The 22,844-nt window shown below is 37.0% G+C and overlaps 1 protein-coding gene across 1 annotated transcript in view; it reads left to right on the forward strand.

Moving 5' to 3' along the window:
* The window catches only part of LOC139708510 (uncharacterized), a 37,999-nt gene extending 16,605 nt beyond the window's left edge, over positions 1-21,394 (forward strand). The window contains exons 2-3 of the mRNA XM_071620457.1: positions 18,520-18,717; positions 21,186-21,394. Coding sequence (XP_071476558.1) covers positions 18,520-18,717; positions 21,186-21,394 — 407 coding nt within the window. The remainder of the gene's footprint in view (positions 1-18,519; positions 18,718-21,185) is intronic.
* Positions 21,395-22,844: the final 1,450 nt, after the last annotated feature.

The raw sequence follows: 22,844 nt of genomic DNA on the forward strand, positions 1-22,844 counted from the left end.
AAATGAGGTGTTTCAGCTTCACTAACCTGGATAAGTTAGATATACCCTTTCATCCATCAAATTCTCAGGGTGGATAATTCAGTTCAAACTCTGTCCAGGGGTCCGCAAAGCCAGACTACGAGTTCTTGTTACTTAAAATATCACCCATTTTCCGTGCACGTACCCAATGAAATATAGTCCCCTCAAATTCCACCAGAAAAGCTTTCATCTTCCAACCAAAATGCAATTAGTAGAGGAATTCATACTCAATATCTACAGCTATTCAGTTTTTTGCCAAACTACATCATTGATTTTTAATTAATTTTTTTCTTCATTTATTTTGGTATCTTTGGTACGAATTTGTGAAGGGGTCTGGGACGGTCCATTGTATTTACGGGTGTGAGCCCTTCACGTCCGCACAGTTTGCGACGTAGAGAGCTTCTTCATGCACTGATCATATGGGGGCGCGATTTTAACGTATTTTATACGTTGCGTCCCAGCGTAATCTAAAGCTACTTTTCCGCACGACGCAGGAGAGGAGAACGTCCAGCGCAAGCGTCGGCTCAAACGTCCGCGCGTCAAAATCTAAAGCTCCCTAATACCGGTAAACGGTGAACATAATTATGCGCAATGTATCTTCGTGATTCGGTCAGAAAGCAAAGCAGTGTGGGATCGGGAAGCGTTTTTTTTTTTTTTTTAAGACGGCACAGATTGGGGCATGGCGCGTGTTAAACCTATGGGAAAAACGTTGGGTTAGGGTTTTTGGTTATGGTTATGGTTATGGTTATGGTTAGGGTTAGGGTTGGGGTTAGGGTTAGGGTTAGGGTTAGGGTTTGATGGTTAGGGTTAGGATTAGGATTAGGGTTAGGTTTAGGTATAGGGTCCCCGATAGATTTTTAGTTTCCCCAATCTGTGCCGTCTAAAAAAAACACGCGATCGGGAATGTCTACTGTTTGCGCGTCAGCTTTAATTCGCGCGCGGTGCAGTAACGTAGTATGAACACGTACTGTACACGAGTTCTTTAGAGCGTATAATATTATATAACTCCATAATGTATCATCATCCACACAAACATTAAGATAAAACAAGGAATTAAGAGAGAGAGAGAGAAAAAATGAACACAAAAGAAAGGAAAGGCGGAATTCAAAACGGAAATAAAAGTGGTAAAGACAGCTTTTGTTTCATTTGTCAACATCTAAACATTGTTGAAGAGGGGTGTTGAACAGCTCAAACACCTCCCTTTTGCCAAAGGGAGGCGTTTGAACACCTCAAACACCCCCATTTTGGCAAAGAGGGGTGTTTGAACACCCAAAACACCCCCCCCCCCCCCCGCTACGCCCTTGGTCTCAGCAAAGTCAGCTTTGAGAATAGTCCACATTAGGTAACAAAGTACTATCTTTATACTTGCAAGGTTTTGTGGATCATTCGGACATAATTCAATTATTTGCGCATTGAATAGCAAATAGCAAACATCGTTCTTTCTAATACGTATATATACGGATGGCAACAAAGATATACAGTGATATCTCAACTACAACAATGAAAATTTAAAATTGCATAAAATCAAGGATGATAGATGCCTATTCTGTAGGAACCGTTAAAGGTGAATTATCTTCCATGATCAGAATTTTGCCAAAAGATTAGACTTGACTTGATTAGACACTTGACATGATTTATTGTAAAACAAACGTTTTGCCACGAAAAACTCACTTCATGATCAAACAATTTTGAAACATGTAAACTTGAGGATGTTTAGTATTATAGCATATTCGAGAGACATTAATCATTTCCTAATTGTAAACAACACGTAAATAAAACAAAGCAAAAACTAATACAGCTTTGTTCTCATTCGTCAGATAGATATGCAACGTTACTTACAGGCATGGTGGAAACAACAACAAAATGCTACGACACTAATGACCCAATATATACATTTTCTGCCTGATCTACAGCATGGATAGAATATACCATAACAACACAACGTGCAAGCAACCTGGTATAAAATGAAATGTATGTAAGACTGAAAATCAAGTGGGGCTTATCAAACCTAAGAAGTATGGTGAAGAGGAAGTGTTTGCTTCATCAAAGCATGCAAGAAGTTGTTATTAAAAGTGGTGGCACTGTTATAGATAGATAGATAGATAGATAGATAGATAGATAGATAGATAGATAGATAGATAGATAGATATTGGTTTATTTCATAAGGAAGGTACAAGCGGCCCAGAGGTTGAATTACATGTCCTTGATGTAAATGTACAAAAAATACAATACAATAATCATTCACATTAAACAGATAAAAATGTAGGCCACTCCAAATACAATTCTTTTTCAAAATACAATTTTACACATATGTAATTACAGCTGAAAATGAAATCGGCTGATTTGGAATATGAACAAACACAAATATACCAAAAGTTGTATATACATATTACATTATGAATATATGCAGTATGTATATATATATACATACATACATGTACACCAATCGACTACAATGATAACATGTACCAAATTTCAAATCAGATACTCAAAATCTTTATAAATTAGCAGTATATTTATATAATTTTTACTTAAAAAGAATGCACGTCAAATATATATATATATATATATATATACCACACGCAAAATTTCGAATCCACTGCTCCAAAAATTCGGGGAGTCAGCCAAATCAGCTGGCAATTTGTAAAATTTTCACCAATAGAGATAAAACAAAAATTCATGGCAACACATCATTCAACAATGACAAAAGACAAAGCACATAGACGCACGATACAGTAGCCACATATGCTAAATCTCAATTCAAATGCTCAAACTCTTAGGGAGCCAGATCTATCCCCCAAACCGTTAAATGCTTCGCATCCTCTCTGTTGACAGAGCGGATGAAATATGCCCCCAAATAATCAAACACATGATGATATCTGAACTAAATGAACGTCATATCATCGCACATTGTTGTCACTGTGGTCAAACGCACAGTTAGTTGTGTGTGGGGGTTTCTCTCTCCCTCTCTCTCTCTCTCTCTCTCTCTCTCGGAATTACGTAAATATTTTTTTTTTTGCAAAATAGGCAAGGATAGCTAGTATGTCTTTGACTATATAAACATGACATAGGCCTACATGAGCAATCTAATGACATACTCTTTAATAACGCATTAATCATCCTTAAATATCCTAAAAAGTGAAGTAAAATAGCGCGAGGTGTGAAGTAGCAGTCGGCAAGGGATGTCTCTGTCGGCTTACTCTACTAACTGGCAACCTACGAAATTGCTCCAAAAAGATCACGTGTTTTAAGAAAATTGAAAGACTAATTGTGACGTCTGAATCGAGGCTAACCACGCAAAACTTTACTTAGCACACAGCCAGCCGTTACACTGCACAAACGGAAGAACTTGATTTCCAATTCCGGAAATCAGGAAATACGTCACCTGGGCTTCTTCCTAGTTTTGGGGGAATTATTCGCGTGGCTCTGTGATATTGTGTACAAGGTTACATAAGCACAAATAAACGACTCGTTAGAATGTATTCAACGGGGTCAAATAATCCACACTTACAAGAACACCTACGCGTTAAACGCCTCTTTGCCATTAGATTTCTCCTCGGCTTCTGTGTGTGTTACATTTTTCTTTAAAACTGTAATAGGTTTTTCGTCACTTAAAATGACCTGAACATTGTGGGGTTTTTTCGGCGAAACAAAGAGTACCAACCAATGTAACCATGAGTCGAATTGTTACCATGATCATCGTTTTAAGTATCATAATAGATATCGTTGTGCAACTATCGGCCGTTAATAAGGCTTGTGCTACGAGCCTTCACGAAACTACTAACAAAGAGTTAACTTAAGTAATCTTTTTGGTTGTAGATTTGCTGAACCAGCGAACCAACCTGTATTGAAGTTGAGTGGTAGCGCTACACAGGAAACTACCGCGTGATGACAGACACTGAGTTGTCAGAACATTGACATCCACCGATCATCAAATAGGAAAGGAAGGAAAACGAATTCCTGTTATCGAATCAACATAAAGCGTACACAGCCGCGCACCTGTATTCGTGAAAAACACAATTCGGTTGCCCAACAGCCGGTGTCGCGCACGCAGCGGAGTATGACCCATTCACTGCATGTGCTTAATAAGAGAGAACATTTCACTGGAAAAACAGTATGTAGGGGACATTCTTATTTCGTGTTTCACCAAGATCATCCTGCACAGCAACATTTCTGATATCTATTACGCGCTAGTGAAAAAAAAAACCGAATAAATTTTCGACAACCCACAGAGTCTCCTTGTGTAAAATACTGAGCCGAGCTGATCTCACAAGAAGTTACGGCTGTGGAGCGTGAGGTGATATGGAGATCCAGCTGCAACTAAGAAAGTTATTCTTGTTCGCTTTCATTTTCCTGGTCGCAACGGGAAGTAAAACTTGGACCACCAGAGCAGACACAGACAACGATGACCAGGGCTTATATGGCATTGACAGTTCTTCTGAAGAAGTTGAAGAATATGTCTTCAAACAGCTGCCTTCTACACCATCGACAACAGCTGCCCTAATGAGTAAACTCGCAATGACCAAACGACTACCGAGGCAAGCACGAAAAGGTAAAACACATCTGCAATAATGTTCCATGTCTTGGGTTAACATAGTTATCATTGGGATAGTGCTTTTGATACTCAATATTCGTTGGAAATGTTACTTATCTCCCGGCCGTTTTAAATATTCAGTAAGGATCACAAGGTGCTTTTATTTATGTTCGTTTGAGAGGAAATTAACTAGCTGATAAAAATCAGATGTTGGTATAACTTGTCATAGATGTCGTACATTGTTCCCTATACCCGATGACTTGAGCTGTGTAGAGGTTAAGTAGAAAGTATTGCTGCTCAGCACTTATGTATAAAGGGTTAATAATAATCACCAATGCGTGATTACATAACTCTGGAAAATAAAAAAGCTTGTTTTATCACACGTTACAGAAAGTGAGAATTAAAGATGCACAACCGCGATGACATATTATGTAAGTGTATTATGAAAAAAAAAAATCAATGGACACCAGCTACTACTACACACGCGCACACACACACACACACACACACACATACACACAAATTTAAGCGGATATGTAAAACGGAATATCCATAGCGTTATTCATCTCATCTCTTCTCGAAATGAAGTAAACATAAATACTCTAAACATATACCATGAGAATAGTGTCTGTTATGTAGGTCAAATGAAACGTGAAGCTACAGGGCCTTTCCAGCTTCCTACAAATGCTATCACCAGTTGCCCCCCCCCCCCAAAAAAAAAAAAAGAAAATCAAACGCTTTCCCCTTTTAGACTCTGATATTTAAGATTTTAACAGAATTTGATCAGGAAATGTGAAAATAGAGGGACAATAAAGGAATTTGGTTGTTTTTGTATATTTCATGAGGTTATTTTATTTCTCTCGTGACGTTATTCTAGTGTGACACATAGCATTATCGGATTATCCATTCTGTTACCACTCATTCGCTACGGTTTATTTTGTCATTACCGGTAAGCGCTTTCACCTCAATAAACTATATTAGTACACAGAGATGACGCACACGTGGAGCAAGAACTGACAGACACCACGATTAAGCCATTCACATTGCCCAGAATAGCTATTTTTCACTCTTCCGATTTATTTTTCTTTTAGATATTCCGCCAGTAAGTATGTAATTTCAATTCAAAATGTAAAAGCTCCTTAGTGTGAGACGGAGTTATCACCTCCCACATCTTCCCCCGCTCTGTCTGTCCCCGGATAGAATAAGTTTAGTACACAGTGATAGGCGCATACGCGTAACAAGAGGTGACAGGTTCCACGGTTTCGGCATTTACATTGTCGCTGAACGTTTTTATTTATTTCTATTTTTTTGCTTATCCTTCCCATTATATATATATATATAAAACATGAATTTCCACTACTAACGGACCGAAAGCTTGGCCATTAAATCTGTTTAATTCTAGCTACGCCTACCGCTCCTTCCTACTACTCATTATATATATATATATATATATATATATATATATATATATATATTCATATATCATACATTATAATTTATATATTATACATTTAGGGCTTGACATTCGTTGTGGAACGGCGGCCTGTAGCTATTTAAAAATTTATGTCGGGCCTCCAAATTTCCAAAAAGCTTACCCTTGGTGGTCCGATCAGGCAGCTGAAATTCAAAATGAAATTGCGTTTTGTTTCGAGCCTTTACATATCTTTTTCGGGCCACCAATATCTAACATTCAAAGATCTTAGTATGGCCATCAGAGAAAAATGTTACTTTCGAGCCACAATATATCACGTAGGCCTGTATGCGAAATGTTTTTAGGAGAAGCCAAATGTGTGCGAACACGTGATGCTGGCCTTGTACTCACTTGCTAGCAACGTACCCATCAGCCCTATGGTTTTCAATAGCCATCAAGGTGACACGAACCAATGCGAAAACATCTTATCGAGCAAACGTGAGTGTGTGCATGATACTGGGTATATGTGCTTAATTTACGGGTGACTTGTGAACACTAAACAACGTTTTATCACAACGGATTTGTGTTTCTATCGTGAACTTCCCAAACAGACCCTTGTATTTCAAGATTTCTCGTCAGCCTCAAAATTTTGCAGCTCTTAATTAAGGGCAAGGAGATTTAGATTCATCCTCCCCTCCTCGCAGCTTTTTGGCTGCTGCGAAAATTATTTAGATAGCGTGTTTTGACAATAATACTGTCAATTTGACTATTTCAATGAGACTGATGAACTTTCATTCTTTACTTGAACATTCTATTCCTAACTAATTTTTCTACGATAGGCCGTATCATTTACGCCTGCGAAGTCTAATTGAAGTGACTGTCATGAAATGAGTCATTCTAATTCGCATTTCGGTCGTTCAGTCTATCTGTCATCATCCAAATGAAATGCCCGTGGGCAACTTCCCACTGTGTCATTTCTCCAAGAAGGACATTTTCACGTGGGTATAATACGAGTTCAAAGTGATTTAATTTGAATTTCAACATACTTATTTCTTGATGATCATGTCATTATGTGACAATGTTTTGTCTTGCGTACAGAGTAGACTGCATTCATGTATTCCATGTAGTTATGTTTTTAGTATTTTGACAAAATTCATTAAAAGATTTGACTTCGAAGAAATTTCTTAAACACGACACTTTTGCACAGTGTAGCACAGTGTTTGACGCTCTGGTATCATTTCAGACGTTCTCTGTACAAATTAGAAACATTTATTAGATGTAATGTGTATCAACCACTTCAAACTGACGCCTTTCAAGGGTAGGGCCTATATCAAAAATATATTTGCGTATGTGAGATTAAAGAAATGTTATGCAGCAGGCTTAATGTAATAATAGTGTCTTTGGGAATTTACAAGCGGGTGCTGAGCCTTCAGGCCAAGTGAGATAAAATCAAAACCGACAAAACCCCAAAATGGAAATCCAGTCATATATTTTTTTCATCTTGGATGACTCTGTGCCTAGCATTAAAAAATAAACAAAAAGCAGCCCATAACAAAACATATAACAAGGGTCTAAATCTCATTCTTTTTATCAAAACAAACGTTTTTATTACATTGTCAATGTGTGAGATAAAAAAATAATATGATGCGCTTCAAAATATATTGTATGAAGAGATGAAAGTCGTTTTTTTAATTGCCATAGGAAATCTACCACCGATGACATACCCCATAATAAGCATGATAGGCTCATTCGCACACATTGACAAAGGCACAAATCAAATCGCAATTCAAGTCGCGCTTTTTTGCGCTCTGTTCACACGTGTCCAAGAAAAAGAAAAATCGCACCGGTTCGCGAAGAAAAAGCGTGACCCAAATCGCACCGGTTCGAGCAAACTGATCATGCACGAGTCTGGGCATTTGACGGGCTATTATTGACCTGACTTTCACCCGACATGCTACTTACAACGTACAGTGTGCATGGATGTACTACGACCGATTACTCTAAATGACTGTATATGCGTCGTGCTGCACACAAGAGCTGTAATAAACATGTGGATGCTTACTACACTACACTATACTTACCATAATTACCCTTGCACAGCAATTACCGTGAGCATACGGCCGCTAGTATCGACTCTTAATGTATACAAGGTGTATACTGCACGGTACACACACACAAAAAAAAACAACAACACTGCACAGGAAGTGCCGACTTGTGCGTTGCAGTGTGGGATATATTATGTATATACATATAAAACGGTTCGATTTTGCACAGCGTTCATTATACACACTTCGCACCGCTAATGGTCGCGACGATTCGGCAAAAAAGCGCGACTATTTGAGAAACGTCGCTCTTCAAGTGGTGCGCGGGTGGCGATTTGAGGCTCAACTAATAGTTGCGACTATTGTGTCCACACACTTAAACGAAAAAAGAAAAAACCCGCTGTATTGGTCGCGCTTCAAGCGCGACCCCAGAAAGCGCGACTGGTAGTTGCTGTGTGAATTCACCTAAAGAGGAGGTGCAATGAAGAACATTAAACTTTTTGTGCATTTCGAGTCCGCATGTGACATTGTCATGTTACGTTTTCTTGACACCAGCATCCAGGTGCAATATATAAAGCCACCATCTATAATAATTCAGAGCAAACATATGTATTCAGAAGCATCAGACTTTCCTTAGTACCTATTTCAGAACAGATGACACATTAGCCTTTTGGCTCTACTCATGAATTATGTGACTTCCGCCAGTATATGGCTCAGCGATAGCGTAGAGCTCTGCGTACATTCTCAAAAAGTACAATGACATTGAAAATAGACAACATTTTTCTTTGTGTGTTGGCGAGTGTCTTTTTACCATGCCTGCGCAGCGCCAGTCACTATTGCCATTCATTTGCCTGCCCAACACACATGTGTAAACGCCTTTGAGGGGTGGATTTTTGAACACAGCGATAAAATTTCCAATGTCAGAGCATGGACTCTACCTCAAAAGTAGGGTTTGTGGTCAGAGAAACCTGGTAAATACAATGATTTAACGTCTGCAAAATATTTAATGTGAAATCTTTGAACAATTGAACAATTGCATTTGGGTAATGTGACCCAGATGTCACTCAAAGCACGGCACTGACATACAGAATCTGGTAAAAAAAGGCTGTCATAATATATAAAACACAAGTTTGATTTCTTTTTAAATGCTCGTATGGGTAATGGAATTTGATTCACTCGTGATACCATTATGATCCACAGCCTAATCTGATGTATGTATTGGTTTTCTAAAATAGAGAGGCAGCTTTCATTTTTTTTGTCACGCAAGTTGAAGTTATTAATTGTTTATATAATGGCAGCAACATACAAATCACTTTGTGTTATGAGAAAATGTTAATTGCTTAACGCTATCGCACAACGCTGACAATTTATTATGCAATGTATAATTGCGAGTATCGATTAATTCTCGTTTCTTCCTTTTCAGGTTGCTTCGACGGAGAGAGGTTATGTGCGTCAGATGGGAAATATTATAACAGCACATGTGAGATCGCGGAGAGACAACTCCTTCTTGTGGCAGACGTAAACTGGTGCAATTTCGGTAAGCTTTGTCTTAGACAGCCTGTCATATCGTCTCTCACACACATCAATCAATGCATGGACCAATGACCACGCACATTAAAAGTGCTTTACCTGAACTTCGTAGTATAGGTTCTAAGACGCCATGCTGCTCCAATCCCAGTCTGAACTATAATGGCAGTGTGTTCCTCGATAAGGTATTTTCCTCATCCCAAAAAGTGCATGGAAACAGGTCTCATAACGCTTTGTCTTCCCTCATCCTAACTGTTGTACACATTTATAATCATGTATTATAACAGGGGTCTAACCTTACCTCTGATAATCTGAAAGAATGGAGGCGAAAGAAAAGGACAATGTTAACGTAACGACTTATGAACATATGTACCAATGCAAAGTGGTTTTTATTTTCATTTACTATTGCCGCATTTTATGAAAAACTCTCCTATATTACTGCATGTATATAAACTAATACAACATCACAGCATGAATCAGTATAAACCTGTTTAGGCTAGTGACTCAAAATAATTCTTTTCATTTGATATTTCATTGTTTTTACTCTTCAAGAATTGACAGTAACTATTGAGCTCATGTAGACCTACACGCAACTTACAATGTTGATTTACGATTAACCATTAAAAGTTTCCTCATGATTTCAATCACTTTAATCATCAGTGGCAACCTCACATTAATTTACAAATAAAAGAAATGAGCGAAAATGATTGACTCAATGATATAAGTATATATAAATCTCATCTCTCCTGTCTCTTAGTCTAACTTAGATTTATATTCCTCTTCTTATTTACACTTGGTTATAGTTATCATTATCATCCTTCGCCTGATTTTTAAATCCTAGCCGTGTTAATTTTGCCAATTTCATACCATATAAACATCTTTCTCCGCGTAGGCTATACCGGGTGTCCCAAAAAAAGCGGAACGGTGGATTTTCAGTACCTTGCGTTCTAAAAGTGATATATTTCTTGACATTATTAGACATTAGAAAGAACATCTTCCGCAGAAAACCATGACACCAAAATCATTAAATTTGGTTCAGCACTTTTTATTCTACGCCAATTTCTGTAAATGCAGTCATTTTCAATTTTTTGCGACTTATGAGATAATAATTTGGGTGCGACAGGCGTTCCATACGGTGAATTGTGTAAGCTCGTTGGTCCATGTCAACAAAAGATAAGGGGCTCACACCCGTAAATACAATGAACTGTCCCAGACCCCTTCACAAATTCGTACCAAAGATACCAAAATAAATGAAGAAAAAAATTGATTAAAAATCAATGATGTAGTTTGGCAAAAAACTGAATAGCTGTAGATATTGAGTATGAATTCCTCTACAAATTGCATTTTGGTTGGAAGATGAAATCTTTTCTGGTGGAATTTGAGGGGACTATATTTCATTGGGTACGTGTACGGAAAATGGGTGATTTTTTGAGTGACAAGAACTCGTAGTCTGGCTTTGCGGACCCCTGGACAGAATTTGAACTGAATTATCCACCCTGAGAATTTGATGGATGAAAGGGTATATCTAACTTATCCAGGTTAGTGAAGCTGAAACACTTCATTTCTCCCAGCTATTTTACAGAATTTTTTTGAAATTTGATTTTTAACACACATCCCTATGGGGAAATATTTATGGGTGTGAGCCCTATAGAGGATGCATGCAATGCACACAAGTCTATGGGAAGTATTCATCCCATACAAACTCTGCTGGTTTATGTTGATCTATTGTGTCAGATCTCTTCCTCCCTCCCCCCCCCCTTCTACTTCCTACCCCCCCCCCCCTCTCCTCTACCACCCCCCCCCACTCTATTTGGCTACAATTTGTTTTCTTTTTATGTTGTTGTGTTACTAGTTCTTTGTATATAGCAGTCGTCAGTATCACACAACTTTGAATGACTGTGTTATTTTAATGTATTTCTTTGTTTGGCTACCTCTGAAACAGGTCAAAATTCATAAAGTTAGTCTGTTTGATAAAACAAAGTCTTTTCAAGTATTTTGTAGGCAATAATGTGATGATGACACCCCCACAATCAAAGATTACTGCCTGCATCTAGGTATTCATCTCATGAAGAACTGATCAACATTACATTTTTATTTAAAAAAAAACCCTCAAAGGGCATGAGATTCAAAAGTGTCCCTTTGAGAAGCTTTATACCCCTTGAATGTGTAATTTCCCATGTGATGTAAGGGCAAAAATCGTCAAAAACACATTTATGATGTTTAAAAGTTAAATGAGAAATTTGACCTCCACTATAGGGCTCACACCCGTAAATACAATGAACTGTCCCAGACCCCTTCACAAATTCGTACCAAAGATACCAAAATAAATGAAGAAAAAAATTGATTAAAAATCAATGATGTAGTTTGGCAAAAAACTGAATAGCTGTAGATATTGAGTATGAATTCCTCTACAAATTGCATTTTGGTTGGAAGATGAAAGCTTTTCTGGTGGAATTTGAGGGGACTATATTTCATTGGGTACGTGTACGGAAAATGGGTGATTTTTTGAGTGACAAGAACTCGTAGTCTGGCTTTGCGGACCCCTGGACAGAATTTGAACTGAATTATCCACCCTGAGAATTTGATGGATGAAAGGGTATATCTAACTTATCCAGGTTAGTGAAGCTGAAACACTTCATTTCTCCCAGCTATTTTACAGAATTTTTTGAAATTTGATTTTTAACACACATCCCTATGGGGAAGAAATATTATGGGTGTGAGCCCTAAGGCTTTCATATTGGGAGCGCGCGCACACACACACACGCAGACACACACACACACACACACACACACGGTTTTTTTCCTGGCCCGTGCCCAATGTGAAAGCTGTATCTTTTGTTGACATGGATCACCGAGCTTAGACAATACATTGTATTCACCGTATGGATCGCGTGTCGCATTCAAATTATTATCTCATAAGTCGCAAAAATCCGGCGAAATTTGGCAATGACTGCATTTTCAGAAATTGGCGTAGAATAAAAAGCACTGAACCAAATTTGATGATTTTGGTATCATAGTCTTCTGCTGAAGATGCTCTTTCTAATAATGTCAAAAGATATATACCTTTTAGACGGCAAGGTACTGAAAATCCACCGTTCCGCTTTTTTGGGGACACCCGGTATATATATGTATATACATGTATATGTATTCCAAAACCCTCCCTACAGCTTGTTTTTTTTTCACTTCTACATTTGTTTCTACACAGAAATGAAGAACTACTTTATTTCAAAAATGCGCACAGTTGTTGAAAAGTGAAAATATTTTTCTCTTGTGTAGTTGAAAAACTGTTTCGACAGGTATGAATTCAAAGGCGATCCCTGATAAACTATTTCCATGCCCCTTATCTGGGAGCGAGCTGGGGGAGACGAGATCAAGCCTTATGTCACGTTTTTTTTCCGACAAATTTTCCCTTAGTTAATTAGATGCAAGGATTGCAGTATACACAGGGTAAAACAGTGTGTCAAAAAAAAAAAACCCTGACAAAACGCTAGTGAAACGCCACCACTCCTTTGTCTTTCATTCCCTTGATGACTAACCTAAACATGCATGACCACATCACTCCAGCTCACAGCCATGACTGTGGATGATGTGTTTACATTTCATGTCTTTTTGTATGCCAATTAAAGTACATGGTGATCATCCCTCCAGAAATGTCTGTGTATCTTATCAATAAGCGAATGAACTAGGAATGTAAATTTATATCAAGGCATCCAACAGGAGTTTCTCATTTGTCATAGTGCAAAATAAACTATTTGCTCATAATCCAAAACTCATTTTGTTCTTGATGTCGCATGCCATGTTGCACGTGCGCACTTAAGTAATTATCAATAACTCGTTTTCCACACTAGTAGATACCTGAACGTTGCAGTTATATCTGATTGTACAAAGAAAGGTTGCACCTTCCTCTCATTATTTCTCAGTACATAATTGTTATATCTCATTCATATGTGTATATCTCCTATTTCTTTTATCCATATAAGTGTACCAGTTGTAACATTTCCTTACTATAATAAATTGGTTTACCACACACACACACACACACACACACATATATATATATATACATATATCAGGGATCGACACTTTTATTTTTGGTGGCCCGATCGGACCACCAAAATCATTAATTTTTGTTTTTTTGGTGGCCCGAAAAAAATCTAGAAAAACATAAGAAATACTAAATCGGTCCTACTGAACATAGAAAATGAAATATTAAGTATTACTGAAGTGATAAAAAAAATAATAAGAATAATAATAATAATAATAAATGAAGAGAAAATTCAATCATCTTACCGTTATTCTGAGTTCCAAGATTTAGCAAATAGGCTTATAGATTATTATGAAAGTTGATGCCTATTTAGGTGGTCAAAACTTACGTTTGAAACGATAGAGTGGGAGCATTTGCAGACATTTGTGAACATCCGACATCTGTTTTGGCATTATAAAGAGCTGGAAGTTACCGTTAGTCATTTCTGATTGTAAAAGCAATTATCCAACATTTACTAGTATCTTAACACCGTACGGAGCCGAATGTCACTATTAATTCTTTTTCTTATCAAATGTAAAAGCAAAGAACTGACATTCATTTTAGCATCTTACGGAGCTGAATGTTATCCTTATTCATTTCTGAACGTGAAAGCAAACATCCCCAATTTATTTTAGCATCTAACTGAGCCGATTGATACCGTTAATCATTTCCAAATGTAAAAGCAATAATCTGTTATTCATTTTAGCATCGTACGGAGCAGAATATTACCGTAATTCATTTTAAAATTAAAAAAGCAAACATCCAACATTTGTTTTATTATCGTACGGAGCCGAATGTTACTGCTGTCCACTTCACAAAGTGAAATTAATTATCTGACAATTTAGCATTGTACGGAGCCGAATTTTACTGTTTTTCATTTTTGAACGTCAAGGCAGACATCAGACATTAAATATTTTACCATCAAACGCAGCTGAAAGTTACTGTTATTCATTTCGAAATGTAATAGCAAATATCCGACATTCATTTTAGCAGCGTATGGAGCAGAATATTACTGCTATTCACTTCCGAACGTAAAAGCAATCATCTGACATTTATTTTAGCATCTTCCCCAGCCGAATGTTATTGCTATTTACTTTCGAAAGTAAAAGCAAACATCCGACATTTATAGGTTTTCCCGGTCAATTTTATACTTTTGTCATTCAAGTTCCTATTCCGAGCATTCGATTTCACGCATTCTACGCTCGCAGCACTAAATCAGTTATCAAATTCAAAATCCGCAATCAAATTCAAAATCCGGTCATTCGAATTCACTATCCGAGCATTCACATTCACTGTCGGAGCATTCAAATTCACTATCGGAACATTCAAATTTAAGAGAGGAGCACGCATTTCATCAATGAGCATTCAAATTCATGTCAAGCTGGCGACGGAATCTCGTCGGTCATTCAAATTCGTGAATAGGCAACCATTTCCAAATAATTGCATTCAAATTAAAAGAAGTCCTGAATTTAGTTGGATTGGGGCCGTGTATGCATGTGTTTCTCATTTGGCTTTGAATATACATTGTATTGGGATTTATGATGATTATTTATTTTGCAGTAGGGGTCCACCTGTTCATTGACAATTTTGAATTCGCGCTAAGCAAAAAGAAATATACAGGCACATGTCCCTCGGATTGGACATAGAATGGAGGTCCCATGAGTGAGAAAATCACAACTCATGCACGTAAAAGATCCCACTTCATTTATTTATCGCAGAGAGCAGAACATCCAACTTGACCCCATATGGAAGACCAGCTATTGCAGCTGAATATGGGTTATCCAGCCATCTTTTTTGATGGAAAATGAAACAAACAAACAAACAAACAAACATTAGGCACTGTATAGGCCTACAGACGAGCATGATACGGAGGGTTGGTTGACACTTTCGAAGAAAAAAAAAACAATTTCGACTATATTGACACTGATACATGAACATTTTATACGTCTTGTTTGTTGTGTATTGCTATCTTATTGATTTACTTTTGCGGGACTATGTGAGATCATTTAGTGTCAGTTTGTCTTTGATGAATTGTCATTATGGGGTTGGTGTTGGGGCGTTGTCAGCATGCAGTATCATCAAGAAATATGATTAAATTGTCGTTGTGTTGCTTGGATGCACTTCTGATTTGACATTACAATTTGAAATTTATTGAGATGAAAAACAAAGAGTACATGAACAGAGAACAATGTAGAACCTGTAAACAATCATAATTACACTATATGCAAGCCTTCATTGGTTGTGTTGGCCCTTTTTGCTTTCTTAAAAGTCGACTCCATTTTCCTCGTTAAGTTGATTGCATGAAGTAGGAACTTGATCGCCTAAAAATGAATTTGAACGCTCAAACAAGCTCACTGGGACTATCACGTGACTATCGCATGAATTTGAATGCCCGTGCAGGAAAGTCGGTGCTCGCATTTTGAAATTGAATGCCCAATCGTGAATTTGATTTCACGAAAACGAAGCAGAATGCCCATAAATGAAATTGATCGCTCGGATTCTGAATTTGAATGCCCGAATATTTTCGCGTGCGTGCCCTGCGTGAATTTGAATGCACATTAATGAATTTGAGTGATAAAAGTATGAAATTGACCGGGAAAACCTATATTTAATCATCATTCGGGGTTGAATATCATTGTTATTCATTTCCGAACGTCAAAGGGCAAGGGATCATTCGACATTTATTTTAGCATCTTCCGCAGCTGATCTGTTTTTGCTATTTACTTCAAACCTGAACGTGAACATCCGGTATTTATTTTACTATCTATATGGAGTTGAATATTATTGTCGTTCATTTCCGAACGTCAGAGCAATATTAATATCCGACATCTATTTTAGCATCTTCCGGAGCTGAATGTTGTTGCTATATACATTCGAACATAAAAGCAAACATGAGACATTATTCTTATTATTCACCTGAACGTGAACATCCGGTATTTATTTTATTATCTATATGGAGTTGAATTTCATGTTTATTCATTTCCGAACGTCAAAGGGATCATTCGACACTTACTTCAGCATCTTCTGGAGCTGAATGTTGTTGTTATTTACTTTCCAACGTATAAAAGCAAACATCCGGCATTTATTTTCTCATCGTACGGAGTTGAATATTATTAGTATTCATTTCCGGACGTCAAAGCTAACATTCCACATTCATTTCAGCATCTTCTGGAGCCGAATGTTATCCTTATTCATTTCCGAACGCAAAATCAAACACCCGACACATATTTTAGTATCATACGGAGTCGAATATTACCGTTATTCATTTCCAAAATAAAAAGCAAACATCTGACATTTATTTTAGCATCTTACGGAGCCGATTGTTACCGCCGTCCATCTACAAAAGTAAAGGCAATTATCCGACTTTTTGGTGGCCCGATTGGGCCACCAAAATCTTCATTTCTGAAATTTTGGTGGCCCGACGCGCGTTTTTGGTGGCCCCGGGCCACCGGGCCACCGTTAGTGTCGAGCCCTGCATATATATATATATATATATATATATATATATATATATATATAAAATCAGGTCATTTCGGTGGTTTCTCACACATGAATTGTTCTTACGTCTCCTTCACCAGCAATATCAACATAATTACTCAGTACTACATACATCGTATATCCAATCTATTATCATCAACCATCAACAAAGAGAGTCATTATTTCAGGGTTTTTTATGAATACTTTTGCACATAATATTTCAAGTACTACCATGAAGAAAGAATAGAGGAGAAACAACCAGACGGTGTTAAATCATGATCATCATTATGCAAAGTGATGCTGTCTCTGCCAAATTATGGAAGAAGCAACCACCATTTTTTTAAAGGAATGGTATAGTATTTGTGGATATGAGGATTGGACTTTTAACCTTTTTTTTTTGCGAAATATACTAAGAAATCGCTTATGAAATAATACAGAGCATACCATTTAACAGGAATTTAAAGTTTATTAGATGAAAATCGGATTTGGAATGGCCGAGACATCCACAAACAAAGTAAAGCAAAGTGATCCTGATAAAAGGTGGGTCCCACCAGTTATTAAAATTGCACTGTTTGGGATATCTCGGCCATTTCAAAACAAATTTTCATCAAATGAACGTTGAATCCCTCTTAGAAGTACATGGTCTTTCATATTTTCTAAAGACGTTTCTCATTATCACACACACACACACACACACACACACACACACACAAAATCTGTTAGAAAGCTTAGGTCTCTACCAAAACTATACGATCCCTTTAAAGATAATTTTGCATTATTGCAGGCTCCTTCAGATACAAAAAAAAAAATAATGATGATGATAACATGTAGGAACAAGTTTTATGGAATACTATATATACATATATATATATATATATATATATATATATATATATAAATGTGTGTGTGTGTGTGTGTGTATATATAGCGTGTCACCTTGTGATCCTGAGAAAGTCAACCATATCAAATTCTAGATGGATTAGAAAATAAATTTCGCAGTAAAAAAGATGAATAAATAAATACCTCCATCCTGCAAATCGAATCATAGCTACTTCCTGTCATGAATTCAAAGCACAGCATACTTTGCATTCTAAAAGTTTGCGCTTTTTGGCTCATGATACCATGAATTCATTGTGTTTGAATGTTTCCAATGGGTTTTTAATTAAAGCTATTCACAACTTCACTGGCTTCTTTATTGTTTATATGGCAAGATATTGGAAATACAATGGGTCAAATTATATTACCTTTCATTGAAACGTTTACAGAATAAAGAATTCAAACCTACAAATTGTAAAATCGAGATCTTACCGCTGTACTTAGCTGTTAAAATGAATGGGCCCACACATATTGTTGTAAACATACAAGCGAGCCCGTGTGTGTACATAATACATGTCTTCTCGCATACGAACGCTGATTTCCTACTGATTTTCTACACCGTGGCATTTACAGATTGTCAGTCAATTTTCTTCAACGCAAATCTTTTCAGGCTGTCCTTGGGATGATGACAAAACTGTTTCAGCTTGCAACGCGGAGGACAGAAGGATTCCAATTTGCGCTGGCTCGAATGGCAACTATAGAGTCTACGAAAACAAATGCGAACTTAATCGAACACTTTGTCAGAACCTCAACGCAAATATCGTGGAGGAAATACAGCCAGCGACTATCGGCAAATGTCAAGTGGAGAGTAAGAGTGATGGTCATCCGATAATTAAAGAAGATAGAATTTGTCAATGTTCATGTGCATGGTGTTACGATGGAATGTAATGATTACATGTAATAATGATTTAACCACCTGTTGAAACGATCTTGATAATATGATATATGTTTGTAGAAAAGTTATTTCGTACATTCCTTCGGACATCAGACGATGTGTTATGATGGACTGCAAAGGAAACAAGTAAGCATTGAGGTTTACGACCGCTATAAAAGGAGGTTAAAGAGAATTATCATTCTTATATTACGTTGCTAAATATTTAAAAAATACACATTGGAGGAGTAAGTCAATGAAAATTTTGGAGAACACCAGACACACACACACAAGCACATTGTAAACTCTGTGTGAAGTCGGTGTTGAGCAGCTTTCCCTTTGTTTTGTACAATCCATTAAATACTTGGGTACAGACACAACTTATTTGCACACGCAGAAACGTATTACTCTTATTGCAATATACATAAGATTTTCTCCTTTTTATCAGACTTACTTATACTTGCACTGGATTTCCTCTTTAATAGGCAAGTACTAACATTGGTAACGATACTGAACATTTTCTTTCACTTATATGTTCTCCATTATTACTAGAGGTATTTCTATTATTTTCTAGAAGTTCTGATTTCTTTGCAGAATAGAAATTGATATTTTTCCGGATATATTTTTTAAAATTATATTCAATTCGCCATCTAGACAAATTTAAACAAAACTTTCCGTCTGGTCAAGGTCCAAAATATAGGTTTTCGCGTCCATTTTCACACTTGTAAAAATCAATTCCAAGATATTTTGTCAAATTCATCCCGAGAAGCACACATCAATCGAATGCTAACTTCAATTTAGTCATTGTCATTCGTTTTTGTTAACCATTTTCGAAGACATGGCATTCAAATCGGCGTCAAATGTCACTGAAATTCATCCCCGCCGACCATCGGCTGGAAAATGTAAGGATCAAATGCGTCTTCGTTCGCACAATTTCATGAATTTTTCACACAAATTAGTCTGATGGTCTTTTATTGTGAGGGTGAGCTCTTTTATTTCCTGGTTTAAGGTTATTGCATCTTATGTACGAAACAAACTTCATTCAATATGGGAAACAGCAAAAAAAAAATGTCTTTTTACTAATTTTTTTCTTTACAACGGGCTTAAAATTTACACATGTAAAATTGTCTTGACCATGTGCCTGGAAATCGTGGAACACTGCTGTCATTTGTGTGACAGTACATACGTGGGTACTCTGATTAGAGTGTGTTTGTAGATGTGCATGTGCGTGTATATATATGTTTGTGTTTTTGTGTTGGGGTGGGGTACACGTGTATGTTACTCCTAAATGTGGAAAAAGTGAATGGTTGTAGGAACACTGAAATTACCAAGAAATCGGAAGAGAAAAAATATGAGGTGAATTTAAAGAAAATTTGACGGAAATGATCGTTGAAATACAACATTGCTTTTGCTGTTATGTGAGCAGCGAATGTGACAGACGAATTTGAATTGTAAATGACGAGAAGCGTGACAAATGACTGCACTGAATAAATTTTGTTCGAAAGTGATCGACGAGAGACGAATTTGAAATTATGTTTGGCATATTCCAAATTTTTCGGGACGAAATTGTACTACAAATCTATAAAATAGAAGTAAAAAAGGTTGAAATTGAACAGGAAAACCTACATTTGTTAATGACTGACCCGTATTTTGGTCGTCAACTGATATGTTCGCGGTTTAAACATCACATTACTGAAAAGTCAACATGCAATAAAAATTATGTAAAATTTCCGGCATATCCACCGGGTAATAAAAAGAAACATACGTAAAAGAACGAGATGTTCAGCGTTTCTAACAAAGGCAGGAGTAAAAGTAAGCGTGATTGTGAAAGTGCTCATCATGCATGCTCATGATACCATAAGACACTCGGGACAACATGAAGTACAGATAATCAGGTATATTGGGGATATTACTTTTGTACTTGCATGCCAAATGCATGCCTATTTTCTCAATAGCACTGAGCATAAAACTTAAATTTGCTGTCGTTTGACGTGGTTACCCTGGAACAATATAAACGCAAGACTTTATCACAACAAAGTAATCATAGAAGGGAGGTAAAATGTAATAAATTCGGTAGGTGACTTCTGTAAGTACGGATGAAACGTTATTTCGGTAATTTTACGTAGCTATCGCTCGAGAGATTGTACCCTGTAACAAACTGTTGGACTTTTTTTTTTCAAATTAAAGAATGCATTTTGTGTATTTTTGGTCTGATTTTCCGTATGTGCAACATCTATATAAAAAGATCTCATATATCATTACGATAAGGAGAAAACAAACATCTTGCCAAGAAAAAAGTCCCTATCTAAGCGTTATTAAGAAGGTTTTCAACTACATCATATTTTAAATCTTTTGATATGCATGCAATTTAACTCATACTACACACATTCTTCATTATTCCCTAGCTGAAGCCGCTCAGCTGACGTGCCATGACATCCTCAGGGGACAATGCCCGAAGGGAACCACGAAACACAAAGTGTGCAGTCTACAGAATGCACCTAACCCAAAGTCATTCCGTAACATTTGCCGGGTGCTCCATCGACGGTGCAAAAACATGGATGACACCTGCTATCATTTAGACGGAAATTGTCCAAAACATGATATGGGTAAGTAAGGTAATGGGTGATTAAAAACAACAAACCAGAAAGAGGAAGCACGGAAGAGAAGCATTTCCTTCAAAGTTTTAATGTTTTCAACGAGATGTAGTACAGGGGACTTTGCCCAAACTGATACAGAAATATTAGTATACTATGGAACTAGAAAATATCTGATTCAAATTATATGTTTAATATACAATTGTCAAGCACCAACTTTTGATGATTATCATAAAAGAAATCGCAAAGTATGTATTACAATAACCAGTATTTGAGCTGTGTCATCTCGAACTATGATAGATAGTACTATGTAACCCCGTGAAATTTTCTTCCAAAGTGGATTTTTTTTTTTTTGGGGGGGGTCAACTTTGTCAACTTGGGGTGCTAAATCCAAAAATCTGTGGTTCCATTTTTTTTCCATGACGTCTCCCTTTTGAATCTTAAAATAGCCGCCATACCAAACTGTATTTTGAACCATTTCTCATAATGCGAGCATTGTACTCGTAGAAGTTTCAAATTTGGTGCAAAAAGCATGCTTGGGATGTTTCACAATGTCTAACATCTCAAGCATGTGTTTTCTCCAAAATTGAACGTTATGCAATGAATACAGAATTAGGTGTATAGGTCAAAATACACTTGTGGCGGCTATGTTTGATTTTAAGATGGCCGCCCGCTGAAATGATCTATTATAAAAAATAAAAAAAACACTGAACAGTATGCCTGACATCACAAGCATGCTATTTGCCCCCTCATCTGAACCTTCAAAAATGCTTACAACTTGAGATATGGTTCAAAACTCATTTGCTAAGGCGGCCGTTTTGAAATTCCGGATGGTGCCTGAACACATGGTCGGTGAAAAAGAACCAAAGTTGTTGATTTTTTTTTTGTCAATCAGCACCGCTAAATTATCCAATTACCTTTAAAAGAGTGATAATTTTGAAAATCTCATGGAACAATATTTTAATATAGCAGACTGTATTATACTAAATTATAGCGCTGTTCGTACTACCATGTATGTGTATCCATACGATATACTGCTGTCCTAGCTGAACCTTTCTCCCCATTGCATGACTGGATATCAATATGAAACACGAAATACACTGAATCTTTTGATTTGTAGACAAGTGTGTGTCTATGGGGAGTAATTTTTACAGGTTTGAGTAGAGACCTTCTAGGGTCTTACACAATCACCTGAGCTAGGGTTAGACTCTTGGGCGGGGAAAAGGAAAAGGGTGACATGCAAAGTTAGATGGAATAAACAGCAAACGCGGACTAGTGTCAAAATGATTATATCATGTTTATTGTGAATTTGGAAAGCGTTTTTTTCTCTCGTCACTTGATTCACTTTGTACTCTATGCAAAAGGCATCGCCATTCAAAATGTTTGTTCTCAGTACGGAACGTTTCGATTACGTATTCTTGTAAGTGTTTCGGAATACAATTGCACAGCATTTCGACCCATTTTGAATTT

This window comes from Diadema antillarum, unplaced genomic scaffold (assembly GCF_040938485.1).
Source record: "Diadema antillarum isolate AM-2024a unplaced genomic scaffold, OU_Dant_1.0 seq00001344_RagTag, whole genome shotgun sequence".
Taxonomy (NCBI): Eukaryota; Metazoa; Echinodermata; class Echinoidea; order Diadematoida; family Diadematidae; genus Diadema; species Diadema antillarum.